Source organism: Netta rufina, assembly GCF_964035555.1.
Source record: "Netta rufina genome assembly, chromosome: 1".
NCBI lineage: Eukaryota > Metazoa > Chordata > Aves > Anseriformes > Anatidae > Netta > Netta rufina.
In genome coordinates this window covers 141,451,836-141,468,341 of record NC_140123.1, presented here as the reverse complement: position 1 = coordinate 141,468,341, position 16,506 = coordinate 141,451,836, and the positions used below count along the sequence as shown (strand labels likewise).

Here is a 16,506-nt window from a genome sequence, read left to right as displayed (position 1 = left end):
ACAGGATTATTTCCCCCTCAGTTCTCTACTAGGTGAATTAGTCATTCATTTCTCCTATCAATTAAGATATCTCTTTTTCCAAAAAAGTTAATAGATGCTTTTCTTTCTCTTGTATATTAACTTCAATGAAGGAGGACAGAATCCTGTTCTAATTTTATTGTATTTCACACTATCTTCCTTTTTTTTAAAGAAGTGTATGATTATTTGCAAAAATAACTTACTCCATAAACATTTTTAATGATATGAAGAAATGTCTATCAGTAACAAAATAAGGAAGCTCAGACTGTAGCATCAAACAAGGGTGCATGAAGCACAAACACCAGCTCACAACAATCGAGGTAAAATAAATTGGAAGAGGTGCACAAAAGCAGAAATCCCTTACAGTAAATACCACACATACCAATCTTTTAAAAGGAATCGGTATGGTTTCCACATTGTGGTTTTGTTTTTTTCTCTGAAATTCAAGCAATTGCTTCCTAAATCATGCTAAATTGAACATTTTGCCAGTTTGGAAGGCATGTGTCTATCAAGAGACATGAGACTTTTTGAAATTAAAAGGGATGCACTTCAAAAAAATCCAGACATACGTATTTTGTATCTAAACCCCAACAGAAAACTTCACAACCCAGTTATTATCTATTTTAAAAAACAAGCAAACAAAAACAAACCAAAAAAACAACTACCAAGATGCAAGCCTACAAAGGAAGATTTTATAACTCAATCTCACTTATAGTACTGATGCCACAAAAAACACGAAACACATTTTGACTCCCATGAATACATCTCCACAGAGGATCACTTTCCTTACCTTTGTGTTGGCGCATGCTTTCCCCTTCTTATAGTCCTTATGGCTGCCCCTCTTATCCAATTTGGCCCACAAGGCTTTGGCTTTCCAGTAATTTAGCTTGGACTTGAGTTTGTGATAGAAAGAACGATAGTCCTTGGGCTTTAGTTCTAGGTAGTCACAGAGCTCCTGGAAAGCCTTGAGAGTCCCCTTGCATGTTGAAGCCTGGACAAATCTGTCGAAGAGAACATGAGCCTGGTTCACCTTCTCATTCTTACTTTCCTCCATGCTTCACACGTGGCAGCTGCCCTGGGGGGCAGCTGTTCTCTTCCAGTCTGCCAGATTTCCCAGTGTTGCTCTGCTGAGACACTTTCACCTCTGGCTTACGAGCATTATCAACCTGTGAAATAAAAAGAAGAAAATGTAACTGAGTTTGCTCTTTGCTTTTTTTTTTTTTTTTTCTTTCCAAAATGATGTCTGTGCCTACTAACCTAAGAGCCCAGATTCTCAGTACCTAATGAAGGAAGTCCTAAATGAGTCGACTGATCAATAATACCCCAAGGAGTCTTGCCTGAGCTGACTGAAGCATGGCCTTCCAAAGCCCACCAAGGCTCTCTTCAGGCAGTGGCACATCTCTTCTCTGTTAAATCACCGAACACTTTACCTGAGCCAGTACACCTAAATAGTATTATCAAAGCTCTTGCTTCATGTAAACAGCAGAGAAGATACAAGTCAACTGGCAGATGTTACATATCTTTGGAAGCAGGCAGAAGTTTTGAAACAAAAGCTAGAGACTTATTAATGTAGTAGTGACAGTGATAAAAAGATCACTGTGTTAATACCACAGCAATGGGTACATGCTGCTCTTGAAAACACGACTACCCCCAAGTATTTTAGCAGTTGGATTTCCATCAGTAAAAGAAGGTTTGGTCCTCTCCTTCAAAAACAACGTGTCTTTACCCATGATAAAAAGAGGAAACAGAATGGCATATCGCAAACTGATATTTCTGTTTGGGAGTGCTTGCAGTGTTTTTGTACACTGACAAATACAATGATGGCTGCTGCAATCCTAGAAAGAAGTTAGACCTAACAGCAATCAAACGCTTAAGAAAAGATGTCAAGACTGAAAACAAAATGCCCACCTGCATTGCATCAAGCAGTATAAACACCTGTCTCACTTAGAGTCTGTGGGTATATTCCCGTCTCAGTAAGCAAGCAGCCTAAAAGCAAACTGCCTGCTGCATTTTCTGTGCGGAATTCTCAGACTATTTCCTCAGTTTTGTGGTTTTCAACTTCTTTTGATATGCAGATCCCTACTACATTTCAGGTGGTAGCTGGTGTTCTCAGCAGATGAAATATGCTAACAGGAGGTCTGCTACGCTTAGTTGCTTTTGTAGGATCTCTCAGAAGTACAGAATTGTTTGGATCACAAACAGCAGATTTTGTTTAAAGAACAGCTGTTTTTCTCTCTCTTTCTTTTATATATAATAAAGTTTTTTCTTCCTTTTATATAAAAATACATACATCTAAGATATAAATAATTACTCTGCCCTCTAAGAAAGAATACTGCTGTTTAATCTTCAGATAGGGGAGGGCAGCATGGGAACATATGCTGGAACTATGAATATGAAAACATTTCTGAGGTGCTTTTTCTCCTTTTTTTTTTTTTTTTTCAAAGGGTATTAAGGTGAAAAAGGAAATATGTGGACTCGGATAAAACCTTTTAGATTCTCACCAGCTCTTTTCCTGCTTCCAGCAGACAGGAAGCCAAGTCAAACAGTACAGCTCATGTCTCTTCCCCTCTGGTATGACAGCTCTGCAGCAGTTTATGTGGGCACTCCTGTTTTCCAAGCTAACACGGTATTTATTGCTTCAGTTTAGAAATAGCAAAGGAGACCTGGAAGCCTTTACAAACATCCCCAAACTGTTCATTATTAAAAATAAAAATTCCTGCAAAAGTCACAGGAATACAATGGGTTATACCAGAGAAAGTGATTCTAATTTTATTAGTTCAACTGCCCTAGAGGACTCGGTACAAACAAAGCTGTTTCTCTGACTGGCTGATACTGAAGTCATGTCCCCATCAGCACTGCTCACTAAGCATTATGGAACAAAATACTTTCCTTCTTTTTGATCTTCACTGTTGTGAAGCTGGAAATGTACTCCAGGCTTGCACCTCAGGGCAACTGCTCCAGTCCTCTAAGACACTGTGCTTTAAGTCTGCATCTCCTCTTCAGTTCTCAAAAATGTTATGAAGAGCGCCAACAAATCTCCTCTTATGTTGAAGGAGTAATTCAAGTGCATCTGGTAACGGAGATGTAACAAGATACCCACAATCTAAAGCCACATGCCTCATTTACCACCAGCACCACGTTTCACATTGACTACTATTTTGTGTTGTATTTCTCATCTCTTGCACTCTGCCACCCAAACACTCACTTTCCACCAGCGCTTCAGATGCCTGACGCAACGCTTCCCAAGAATAAGCAACAGGAGTTACACGACCTAAATTCGGCGGAGTGGCAATTTCAGCCTGTTGGGCCACAGTCCATTACTGAGACCTCCAGGTGTGACGACAGCTTTGGTTTCACTTCTTGCTCTTGCTCCTGCTGTATTTCAGCAGAATGAAGCTGATCCTGGCTGCACAGCAAGGCCTCCAAGTTACAATCCACCCCGAGCGCTCCGTGCCCAAGGCTCGCCCAGCCAGGAGACAAACTTGCCAAAGCAGGTAATTTTGCGCGGTGCAACCAGAGCGGCACCTTAATTTCCCTGTTCTGCCTGCATCCCATTTCACGCCGGCTGTGAAGTCAGTTATGCCCACAGGTGAAGCACAGAGGCTTCAGTCACTGCAATTAGTCACTCTGCAAAACGCCGCATTCCTGACGTAAACACCCAAATCCTTGGAACCTATGAGCAACACGCTAGAGAGCATGGAAATTACAGGAGGCAAAGCAAGGGCAGGCAGGAATTATTTGCCAGGTTTCCAGGGGATTTGTATGCCCTGCTGGCTCTTCTGCAAGCCTGCAGTATCCTGCATGTTTTGTCTCGAGGCAGCTGATTGCTGACTCAGAAGCTCTGTGAATTCCTTGGCTGAAGCATCGGGAGAGAAAGACAAAGCCCGTGAAAAAACGCATGCAAGAGCAGTGTTCATGTTGCTATTTACAATAATAGCAAGAGGTTGTCACTGACTCATGACTGCAAGTACACTCAGGATCTCCAGCTCTTGCCCAGGACAAAGGAACCCAACGAAAAGCAGAATCAGACAATGAATAGTTCCAGGTGCTGCTTCCTTCCCCTTCCCACAGTCACCACAGATGCATGAATATGAATATTTTACCAAACGCATGTGAAAGTCCAGTCCAGTGCCTGCAAAGCTCACCCCCTCCTTCTGTCAGATGGCAGAAACAGTTGCAAGTGATACACGTGGTGATTTTGGGTGTATACAGGCAAATTCCTGCAAACCCAGGGCTCCTATACTCCAGACAAATACGGCGCCATTGTAGAAATCACCTCCCCATGCTTTCAATCCAGATTTTGTTAAAAGTGCTCATTTATCTAATGACTTAGTCCTGGAAAAGTAAAATATTTCAGCATGGGAATGTATTTTCCAGCATTCTCCTCCATTTTTTCCAGCTGTAACTACTGACTTAATTCCATCTAAATTCACAGATTGTTTTGTCCAGCTCAAAACAGCATTTCAAGCGGATGAAACGTTTGCCAAAGTAACTGCCCAGACCCAACTCTGAGTGCTGAGTTTCTCCAAGCACCATGCAAGTACTTTCTTATATTCTGGTTGTTTCACAGCTGGGCAAATGCTGAGGATGCACACTCGACACAAAGCTCTGAGGAGGCAGTGATCAACAAAGCGTGGTACTGTATGAAAAGGCAAGTTGGTCCTTCAACCAGAAAACTACCAGTGGCTCCAACAGCCCCAGTGCCCATTGATCTCATCCTTTCCATAATATTTCCCATTGCCCAGCCACTTTCCATGTCCTTGCCTCCCCTTCACGGCCCCTCACCTTCTGCCTAAGCAAGGCTCAGTAACACGCTCTGGAAACTCTGAGCTTACTGTAGCACCGCAGCCAGCACGCACTTGCAACTTGGCTAGCAAAAGCCTAAGAACAGATTATATTGTTAAGCTTATGCTGCAGGCAGTGGGGACACCTATTTTTGTCCCACTCCTCCACCCAGCCACCAGTTTTCTTGTAGGAAATCAATTACCTTCAAGACTTTTATTCCCTGTCAACTCTGGATGAAATCGTTCCAAAGTTATTAAGGATGAACTGAAAAGCAGATGGACGAACAACTCAATCCCATAAGCTTCCCTTCTATAGGAAACCACACTAAAGAAAGTCCTTATTCCAACAAATGAAAAAGCTCTGTTTCCATTTCCAGGATTTATTTTTACTTTTAGCTAAAGCTAAAGAAATGGCCTTTGCTACAATATGTTCATCACATTCTAAGTCATCACAGATATCAAAAAGTGCAGGTTTAGGGTGGCTGCAAGGCTGTGGAACAGATGGCAAAAAGAGGACACTTTTGACAAGAAAAGCTAAAAAAAAAAAAAAAAAAAAAAAGCAATTATAATTATTTTAGCTCCATATTATGCAGACAAGAAATGAGAAAGCAGGAGGACAAAAGGGCGGGGCTGCCATTGTTTGTGGCTTCCCCTTTTATGCCAGATGGAAAAAAGGAAAGTCAGTACAGTTTTAAGATGGTATTTTGATTTGCTCTCATTCATAAAATTTGACATTCAAGAAAATACACTGGGCAATAAATGTTTGTGTTTAATACACTTATCAAGCCTGATTTGGTAGGCTTCTGCCCACCACAATGGGGTGGATCAGTTGGGTCTCCATCTGTTTCCTTCCTCATCCCATCAAGCCAGAGCAAGAGTAGGAGAAAGAGAAATCAGATACGAACTTGTTGCAAATACAAGAACCCATTCGTAGTAAGAAGATCAAGGCATATGTACAAACAGGTCACACAGAATTGTCACATGGAGAAAACAGTCCAGTAATGATTTGAAAAGAAATACAATGACATCCAAGAACATGGAAACAAATACAGTGGCAGCTACAGATATTTGGTTCCCAATTTTATATGAAGGTACTGAATAAAAATATGTAGATCGTTCTTTACTAACCCTTTCTTCAGTGCCATAAGATGTTTACCGACAACATTAGACCTACAAAACGAAACCTTTTATTTACATGAATTCAGCAAACATATTCTGTTGCTCTGTCATACACTTCTCTTTGATCAAATCACAGTCCTCATACTGAATGAACACCAACGTTAAAAAAAAAAAAAAAAAAAAAAAAAAGGAGGCCAAGAAACAGATCAGCTGCCTTCTCTCCTCAATTTGATAAGAACCAATGTCCCCAAAAGTTCTACCTAGGATTTTCCTTCTGGTCTTTGGGGGAAAGCTGCTTAGCTTAGGTAGTGGAAGTCCTATATGCCGTTGACCATTTTAGCCAGTTTCTTTGAATCAGATAGGGTGCTTAACCAAAGTCTCCAAACAAAATGAAAGAGCCAAGACAAAGAAATGACACCACGGAAGAGGAAGAGGTAACTGTCCCCTTATAGGATGGGTAAGGGAACAGTAAGCCTTCCGGATGGCTGTCCAATTGTAAGACCAGCTTCAGGACAGACTACCTTAACTCCCTGAATACACCTGTGACACAGCCACGTACCAGAGAGATCCCTCAGAGCACAAATCTTCAATCTGGGGGCAGCAGTAACCGATGCAGTGATCCCTTCTCACCTAGAAGGTACTAGTCAACTGTGACTGAGAAGCTGGGGACACATCTTGGAGCTGTCACCACACTGTGAAGAACTGCACAGTAACCCTACATGCACAGCAAAAAAACCCACACATTTCTCGAAGCAGAAAACACGCCTTTCTCAGCAAACAGTAGCACTTCTCACTGGAATCAAAACTGTCACGACAAACTTTTTGGAGCATGCCCATTAGCACACATCACGCAACGCTTCCCTTTACAAGCCCCCCAAAACCTCACGGTATCTGACAGCAAAGGCCCCGTTCATTACCTGCATGGTGAAATCCATGAGGCTACAAAACCTCCTGAAATCCTTCCTGGCACAGACCATCTTAAACACTAATGTGAGAGAGCACTGAAGGCAGGCCGCTACCCATCATCATCGCTGTTGCACAGACCGTACGGCAACGAGGTGCTCTGTGACGAGCCTCCTGCTCTGGGAGAAAGGGCACCACGTGCTTCCAGGACACGAGTTCATCTTCCTTCACGAAGACTCATTCTTGGTGCACCCACTACAACACGGTGCCAGCTTTTGCCTCCACCTCCTCCCAGATTTTATCACAGTAAATACCGGAGGATGCTACTCTTGCCAAGAGACTCACCCCTATCTCACAGCTTGCCACCCTTCCCTTGTGAACAACTGCCTCAGAAGCCTTAGGCACCAACACTTCGCTAAGCCCATGAGAGCAAATTGTAATTTCCTAGCCTCCCAAAGCCAAAGCCACATGACAGTGAAGGCTTCACTCATTCCCTGTGTGGTAAAATCCATGGATCTCCCACATATTGTTGGGACAAACCCTCAAATCACAAATCCTTGTGTTTCAATATAGGGAGCCCTAAAACCATTCCCATGAAGACCATTCCCCACCCCGCAGGCAGGCAGACTGCCGGTATTTTCTGATGAGCAACACAAACCCAGCTTCTGTGCTGCGTGCCATGGCTTTGCACTAGGTGAACGTGACTTCACTACAGGGCTGAACCACCTGGAGGCTTCCTACTCCACTGCTTCACAAGGAGATTGAACGTCATTCCCTCATTTGAAGTACTTTGAAGCCGTTCTTGATGTTACCTTTCAACAAGAAAACCCATCCTGAAGTTAGTTCCTACCTACTTTTGCAAGCTGGACTTCCTCCCTGGAGTTCTTCAAATGCCATCTGAGGAAAAGCTCCTACACAAAAAAGGCCTCTAAGAAATGACTAGAATGACACTTTCACAAAACTTTACTTCTAAGACTCCACATGGGGAAAAAGCAAATCAGTCAGCTTAGCACAGCCAGACATAAAAGCTTTTGACATCGTACAGGGTACAGATTTTCATCTTTCTGAGCCAACATTGTACGACAGTAGGAAAAGAGGTTTTCAGAAAAGCTTTGCTGAACATGAGAGAACAGGAGCATTGTTCTGACCCAATTAGAAAGTTTGAGCAGAAAGAAGACTGGAGGCTACAAAACACACCATAACGACCTCTTCTGCAGCCCAGTGATCCAAGTCCTCGGAGGTTTTTAGGTTCTACCAGCACTTTGATCAACACAAGCTACCCCACAACACAGTACAGATAGAGCCTGGAGATTATATAGATTATATATAGATAGAGATATAGCGCATGTTTGAACTACAGAAAGCTTACGCCTCCTATTATACACACTTGTCTCCACCTATGTGCTTCAGTTCTTCCTTTTATCTTCTAATTCTGCCTTATACAGGCCAGTAAAGATTATTAATTGCAAAGAACCTCGTGGTCCAAATTTACCAAAGCCTCCTTTGTTTAGGTCACTGAGAGACACCATAGCAGCTCAGAAAGAAACTAAAAAATTCATTTGTGTCAGCATTTATTCTAATCAAGGCAGGTGGATGCCTGGATTTTTAACTCCAAGGCTCGCTCCCCAGTGGTTTGGTACATACCAGACTCTCACAAACCAAAGAACAAATACTCCAGTTACAGACATTAAAAATGTACACGGAAAAGCAAGTTTTATTTGTGCTGCTTCCAACTTTCAGCTATTATGGGTGTGGAAAAGAGGCAGGCAGTTTCTCAAAGGAAGTGGTGGAGGAGAAAGGAATTAGGAAACAGCATTAAAAGATTCATAAATCCATCGTACACGCACACTCAACAACTAGCTAAGGCACCACAGATTGAGTACATGTACAGAGCATTTCAGATGGATTATTTAATGGATCTATCTCCTGTTTCTGTGGAGGAATGCTGAATATGAAAAGCAGAATGACTTAAAACGTTTAGATTTTTTTTCCTAATGTAGACCTTGCAAGACCATTTTGGGAGCCAAGAAACCTAAGTAAACAGACATTTGAATAAAAGAGCCATAAAGATTACTCCAACCCACAAACCACTTCATCTAGAGGCTGTTGAACTTTAAAAACAAAACAAACCCCAAAGCTTATTCTAGGAAAAATCCAGGAAGGGTTGGGACCATGCTATAACCCGTGGGTGCAACCCTAGCCTTTATAATTGTGAGGTAAAATATACACAGAGCTCAAAAAATGCCTAAGGAACTGGACCTTAACCCCAGCCCTCCAGAACCACTGCCTCCTTTCCCTTGACCACAAAGGTCCAACCAAGAGCAACATCTCAAGGGCTCAAGGCAGAACAGGACCAGCACCGCACTCGCTACTTGTCACTTGCTTTCACTTGTCACTTCTTGTCCATACATCCAACTATCACGTGCCCTGATCCGCCACTGCCCCCGACAAACCCAAACTCCATCAGCCAGGCTGACTCCCTAAATTTCACTGCGGCCAAAGCAAATCCCATGGCATGTTTATAACCACTGATCCACGTCCCCTGCTCATGTAGCCCAGATCACTACACACCTACCTTTCCTTTCTCCTTAAAAGTTGTGCACAAAAATACATGCTGTGTAGTTTGTCCGCATATCTACGAACAGAAACAGCAGTGGCAAGGGACTCAACCTAGGGTAGGTGCAGCACAGGCTGTTTTCTTGACGCTCCACAGGCTTGCTTTGTCCTTGCACTTTAGACACCAGATTAGACCATAATATACTAACAGGCAATTCCATTTCGGTTTGCAAAAGCAGAGAGTCACACACCTCGGCAACAGCAGTACTGACTGAGTAGCCTGAACGAGCCACAAAGCAGGACTGGAAGGGAACTGGGAAGAGACTGGTTCCCAGTAAATTCTGAATGTCCTTGGGAATGCCCAGTTGATGCAACACGGAGCTACGCCTGTTCTCATGATGGGACTTACTTGTCCAGACTCTGAGGGCATGGGGCTTCTGGATAACAGGGAACATGCTGAACACGTTCAGCAGACAATGCTAGAGCCCGATTCATTAGCCCACAGGAAGAAAACCATGCTCATACGCAATAATCCCATCACTTTTATTTCAGAAATTAGATCTTTCCACTCAGCTCTCTTCTACAGGTACCCCAAACATTTTCTATAATCTGTCCCAGGCTGAATTCCCATAGACAAGAAAAAAAATAATTCAATCCTACCCTTTTCTCAAAGCATTTTCTTACTGTACGTGCACCTTGGAGCTCTTGATTGGACAGTATCTTAAACTTCGTTTAGTATTAAACCTTGATTACCCTAGCCATGTAAACCTTTCCCCTTCTAAAGGCAAGAACGCCCAACCCTTTGCACTCTGGTAAACACCATGATCTTTAACGAGAACAATAAACATTAATATTAATGAAATCAAACAAATCCCAACCCATATCAACTAATAAACTTCACTACAAGCCTGTCAACAACTGCTCCGATCTAGCAGCTTAATGAAAACTCTCTATTGCACAATCCTGTGTCTAATGCTTCCCATCATTCATTTACCTCATAGCTAACAGGAAAGCTTTTACCAGGAGACAGAAATACACTGTATGCAAAAACCAGTTTGACATTTTGACTAAACTATTATTTTCTCATGCAATAAGACATACCAAAACTTTTCAAGGTAATCCCCGTTATAGGTGGAGTTCCAAGTACAGCAAAAACCAAAACCCGTAACGTCGAACTTTTTACCCTGGACATAAGTATCATTTGCACATACTGTTACATAGCTTAAAAATAGCAAGCAGGCAGCATGTTCCCCACTTGGCTGGACATCTGACTCTCCGTAAATGCTGAACCCGTTTCAACTGGCCAGAGCGATTCCCCCCAAGCCTCCGAACACACGAGAGATGCCTCCCTCAGCAAAGACAGTGCCAAGCTCAATGCCTAGAGCAGATGAAAATCTGTTAGGAAATCAGTTACAGAGGGAAGAGGTGGAGGCGGTTTGGTGATTTGCTCTCCTCTCCCCGAGGCCTTGGCAAGCACAGTTTCTGAAATAAGATGGCAGTCATCATTTCCAGAGGCAGACAGTACTAGTCTGCTCAAATACAGCTGCACTGGTGGGGACATGAAAAGACTTGGTATGAATTAGTCAGAGATTTAATCCAATCTAAGTGCAAGGATGCCATTCAGCAGAATTTGTTCCTAGTAGTGAGCACACATAAAAGCTTCTCTCTTTGCCTTTCATCCTCAAGGACTTTTCTGTCGTCTTTTTAATTCCATCCTTCTCTGGACGAAGGCCATTCCTCTGCAAGGATATCTGGGGGTCTGAGGCAGACATCCTGAGCTGAACTTCCCAGCTATCTCGCAGCGATATGAGAGGGCATGAGCACTCTTTTCACTTAATGCAAGCCTGAGAGCCCCCATTAAGGCACCCACAATTACCTCTTGTGCAAGATATTGACACGTGCCTCTTTAGCAGCCCACCTTTATAGGTGACAGAGAACTACCTACTGTGAAACAACTATGGTTTGACCGTGGTTTGACAGCCCTAACGCACCTCTTTTTGCACTCTGCTGTTTGTGGGCTGGAATTTGTCTTACGAGGCATTCCAGGATCTCCACTGGCACGATGATTCAGTTCTAGACCTTGGGCTCAAACTGAATAATTTCCATAATTCCTCATTTCATAACATCATCCTCCATCTGGTATTTGAGCACTAGCCAGACTGGCCTTTGTTCAAATTGCTTTTAAATGCAGCAAGAAGGGACAAGAGGGACTAAAGGTAACAGCTATGACTCTCTCCAATAGAAATACCAAGAGGCTGCCGCTGGCTTACCTGAGGGCAGGTAATGACTTCAGCATCAGACCGACGAGGCAGCTTTAAGAAGAAAAAGCCTGAAATTAAGAGATACTTCCTTCAGCTTCATTCATCCGCTGCCCTCGGGCTCAGTCAGCTAGCACAGACTTGCAGCACAGCACGCCTCTGCAAACCTGCACTGGCCAGCAGCGGTGGCAGAGCTTCGCTGCGGCAGCGGCCACTTTCCTAGAAATCCCTCCAGTGATCCTGTGCTGCTACCACAAGGCTAGCTGCAAGTTCCTCCCCAGACACAGCAACCTGCGGCTTTTGGCATCTGGAAACCACTCTCCCTGCTGTCTAACACAAGCGAGCAACTAAGCAGTATTTATATATTTACCATTAGTTTAGCAGAAGTACATGCTGCTATTAAGAAAGCTTGCTTTTGTCTCATTTAAAGACTCAGTAATGTAAAGAATTTGTTCCCCATTAGGTCAGAAGCCACTACTGGAATCTACGTACCCGCCCGCTCCCTCATCCTTCCCCATGCGTGCACCTGCCTGCCTGCCTCCCAAGCAGCACCGCACGGTTGTTATGTTTGGGGTGGGAGGAGTTGGTTTTTTGGCTGTTTTCTAGGGAGTTTTTGTAAGGGGTGCGTGCCATCTTATGAAGGGCTATAGCTGTAATGAGCATTTGGCTCGGTGAGTTCCCACAGGGATATTGCACAACAGGATGAGCACTGCACAGCACACCCCTTTCCTGACAATTCCTTAACTTCATTTCTATCCTATGTGCTCGAGTTCTTTATACAGAATATCAATATAAAGATCAAGCTAGTCCCAAGAGAGTATCACCACAGCCCCTCACCCTTACAGAACACGAACAGCCCCCACTCCTCCCAACACTTGTTCCTTCCCCTTTCAACTACAACTTGCTGCTTTCTGCTCCAGAGGGAGATGCTGAGAGGGTACAGTGCTCAAGCACCACTCACCTTCCCAGCTGAGCAGCATCAAGGATAAGTGCTTTCACGTATAGGTACTTGTGTCTGACACGATGAGAGCACGATGTGTTCAGCAGAATACACAATGCCCCATACAGAGTGTTTGTTAGCAAGGAGAAGGGCACTGGATTCACTTCTGCATGAGCTTGCTGTGGGAAGCAGGAGGCCATACCCGGGACACTGGCTAACCTCAAGCACTAACTAAAGCGACAGGAGTGCCTGAAACCCAGTGGCTGGGCTATCAGAAATGGGAAAGAAACAAGCACGACAGCTGCCTGCAGCAGACTCCCCAGAGAAGAGGTGCAATATTAACGGGAGACAGACAAGGGGGCAGCTGGAAGCATTTACAGTTTTGTTTCCGACAGGGACAGGGGAGGGCTGGCAGGCTCATCAAACTAACAAAGGTGCAGCTCAGCTCTTCCCTGCTTCCTGACCCATTTCTGCCAGGAGAGTAAAAATGTGTGTTAGGCTTTAGACTGCAATCGATGTTTGAAAGCAGGGATACAAAGCTCTAGGGTGTTCTCCCATGAGAAAGGACCAAGGCAATAAAAGACTTGCTCGGTTTATTAATAGCATGCAGTTTTCTGAGACTGAAAAGGAACACACACCACGGACCAGTCCAGTGCTTTCATTTTACTGCACATACACGGACGTGACAATATACGCAAAATTAACGTGCCAACCCAGAATCAAGTGATCTTAACCACAACCACAGACATTTATGCATAGCCAAAAAAAAAGAGCTTTAATAAAGGTTCATAATGCTGTGTAAGATTATCGCCATTCAAGGCCTTTAGCTCCATAAAGACAAGTTTTCTCTGTGAAAGAAGCTGATGTTGTAGCCATTTCTGTAACTGCCCGTCCTCTTACTGACGCATGTGTTGTGTGGGGTGGGGAGGGAAGAAGTGGGAGGGAGGTGACCCTAGTATATTTGAAACCCCATTTCCTTGCCAGGATGGACGAAATATCACTTCTTCCTCTATTTTAAAAAATAACAGCCTTGGAAGCTGAAGAACACCGTGGACTTCCAGGACTTTGCTCGTGTGTGTAGAGCTGAAAAAAACAGTGCTGTTAACAAAGTAGTTATTGGGAAAGACAGGAAAGATTAAAAAAAAAAAAATCAATTAAAAATAAAACAAACAAAAAAAAATCCCCGTGCTTTTGGTAGTTCACCAGGATGCAGAAGCAACATACTAAAAACTTCTGCACGTTGTTTACTTTGGATAACAAAATTTGAGTGTTGTTTTCCCCCAAAGGCATAAAGATGCTATGCAAAGAAACACTACAGGCAATTTATGCTACATCTGTGTGTGTTCCTGCAGCTAATAAAGGAATGTGAGATGACTACAAGCTATACAAGTAAAATGAGTTCACCACATTACATCAGGGAGTTGAAGGGATAAGCACTGTTCTGGTGCTCCAAGCATGTACTACAGTGCCCAGGAGTCCATCATCTCCAAAGAAAAAAAGTTGTTCAGTGTCTTTGATTTGCTTTTAAAAGCAGCTACCATACACTAACAATGTAGTTAATTCAGGACTGCTCCAACCCAGCCCCAAATGAGCTCGACTTTCCCTTTTCCATATATGCCATGTAACAGCGACTTCATTCCCATTAGTTTCCTGGCCAACCCATCAGACCTGACAAAAACACAGCCAAGAAGCAGATCGGGAGGGTCCCAAGTTTACCAGAGAGATCAGTGTTTATATGCCTTTATTATTCCAGTCCAGAGTTGCTGGCACATTTATAAGCAGCCATAGATTGAGACGTGCTATCTTAGAGAAAGAGAACAGAGCAGCAACAAGTTTACAGCACCCAGCTGTAAGAAATATGAAAGCATGTCCCTGACAAGCACAACACAGCAGTAGCCACCAGACAAGACAGGTGACCCTTGCTGCAGCTTGGGTTCCTACCTGCTCAAAGTGCTTCTGAGTGCCCCTCTGCCCGCACTCACTACCTTTGGAGAAAGCAGGTTGCCAGCACGCAGCTTGTCCTTGTACGTAGGTGACTCAACATCCAATACCTGGGTAACTCGCAAGGCACACTGGAGAAAACACCAGTGGTAACCACACACCTCTGCACTGCGCTTAACCTAGCGTTCCCCGGCTCTGCGTGGCAGCATCCAGGCATTAGACTCCCACGTAGCTTCACTCCTGGGGACAAGGCAGTTCACTTTCAGCGCAGAGCTGTTCATTAGTGATACCGCATTTCATTAACATAAGCACGGGTAAGTAAATTAATAGCAAAGTGAGGCCTAATCAAAATGGCCAAGATAGGAACCTTGCTATTAAATGCTATTTTCCCAGGATGAATTCAAAGCAGTGCGGGGAGCCTGTGGAAGAAGTTGACTCTACCATACAACAGCTACGTGCCGCAAGGTAGATGTGGATGCAAAACATCTGCAAACAAGCTCGATCCATTATCTAAGGTGATTTTTTTTCCCCTTCTCCCACTGAATAACTAGACATCACATACCTACCTGTGCCCATAATCATTTCAGCCCTACCTCAGTTCAACCCAACACGTTCTGGCTATAAAAAATAATCTCCACAGACACAGCAAGCTTCAAGGGGAGATGACGGCATGAAGTGCACAAGATGCAGCTGTTCTTTCACATTAGAAAAAATAAATGCTATCTGGTTGGAGGATCCAGGCAGGATGGCTCACTCTCCTGCAGACAGGATTTAGCATAGAGAAACTTCCAGCATGCTCTTCTTTGGTCTCCTTCCACTGAGCACAGGTTGAATTGCATTCATGGAAAAACAGCACACGGGCATGAAAAGGAAAACCAGCCTGTCCCAATTAGGCTGCACTCAACAGGTACTACGCTGACCCTGGCAGTGTGTAACTAGCAGCCTGCCGTGCTGATACCTTTCCCTGGACCAGCATGTTTGGCTGGAGAAGAAACATTATTTGCTTTCTCTTCTAAATTAGGGATGCTGATTTGAATGTTGACTAAGACAGTGCACTGATCTGTCCTGTTTAAAACTCCTAAGAAGTGGGTCAAATTAAAAATTTGGGAGTCAAATAGCCACCAAATAATTGAGGTTGGAAAGAACCTCTGGAGATTGCCTAGCCTGATCCCACTGCTTTAAGTAGGGTCAGCTAAAGCAGGTTACTCAGGGCTGTGCCCAGTCAGGTTTCGAACACCTCAAGGATGGAGTCAAGAGGAACGCTTTAAACCTAGCTTAATATCCCTTACAGACAGACCTGCATATTTAACCTCCAGGCAGATTAATTTTTATGTAACGAGAGCAATACTGGAGAGGAGAGATGCTCCCAGCACACATCACCCTAAAAGGTAAAGCCAAGAGAATCAAAAGCAGCAAGTCATTTTTTCCCCTATAATCATGAAACTCAAAACCTCTTCAGATTTCCTTCTTACCTTGAAACAAAATGTTTATTCCCATGCCTTGTGGAACATTAAACAGAAGAGCTTAACCCATGAAGATAACACACAAAGCTACTGTCTAGTAGTTGAGATCTGGAGCTTTGAATCCCATTTCACATTCTTCTTTAACATAAAGCCCAAGGGTTCAACTGAACTGCCTCCCCTCTGCTGAAACAGAGTTCTTACTGGTCAAATTTGGTGACATCTGAATTTGCCGTAAACAAGCTCTGGAAGAATCATAAAAATAACACTGACAAGAACCTCAAGAAACCACCGAGTCCATCATGTTTTTCCAGCTGTTGACATGGGACATGGAGTTTCTTATGGGTTACAGCATGAAAGACACCTAATGACATCAAAAAGAATATCAGTAAACAACAAAAAAAAACAACACACCCACAATTTTCCAAGGGTAGAGTGTAATTCCTGGCAGTGGGGCTACAGGGAATAGCCTCTCAGTTGGCAACTAACCCACAAGGTTTTAAATAGATAGTTCAAAGCCAGAGATT

The 16,506-nt window shown here is 43.6% G+C and overlaps 1 protein-coding gene across 5 annotated transcripts in view; it reads right to left on the bottom strand.

Annotated features, from left to right (window-relative positions):
• Positions 1-10,524, bottom strand: part of MICAL3 (microtubule associated monooxygenase, calponin and LIM domain containing 3) — a 117,228-nt gene extending 106,704 nt beyond the window's left edge. For all 5 annotated transcript variants that reach the window (XM_084294287.1, XM_084294284.1, XM_084294283.1 and 2 more), the window contains exons 1-2: positions 10,482-10,524; positions 809-1,184 (exon numbers count right to left, since the gene is read on the bottom strand). In XM_084294287.1, coding sequence (XP_084150413.1) covers positions 809-1,072 — 264 coding nt within the window. In that variant the 5' untranslated portion in view covers positions 1,073-1,184; positions 10,482-10,524. The remainder of the gene's footprint in view (positions 1-808; positions 1,185-10,481) is intronic.
• Positions 10,525-16,506: the final 5,982 nt, after the last annotated feature.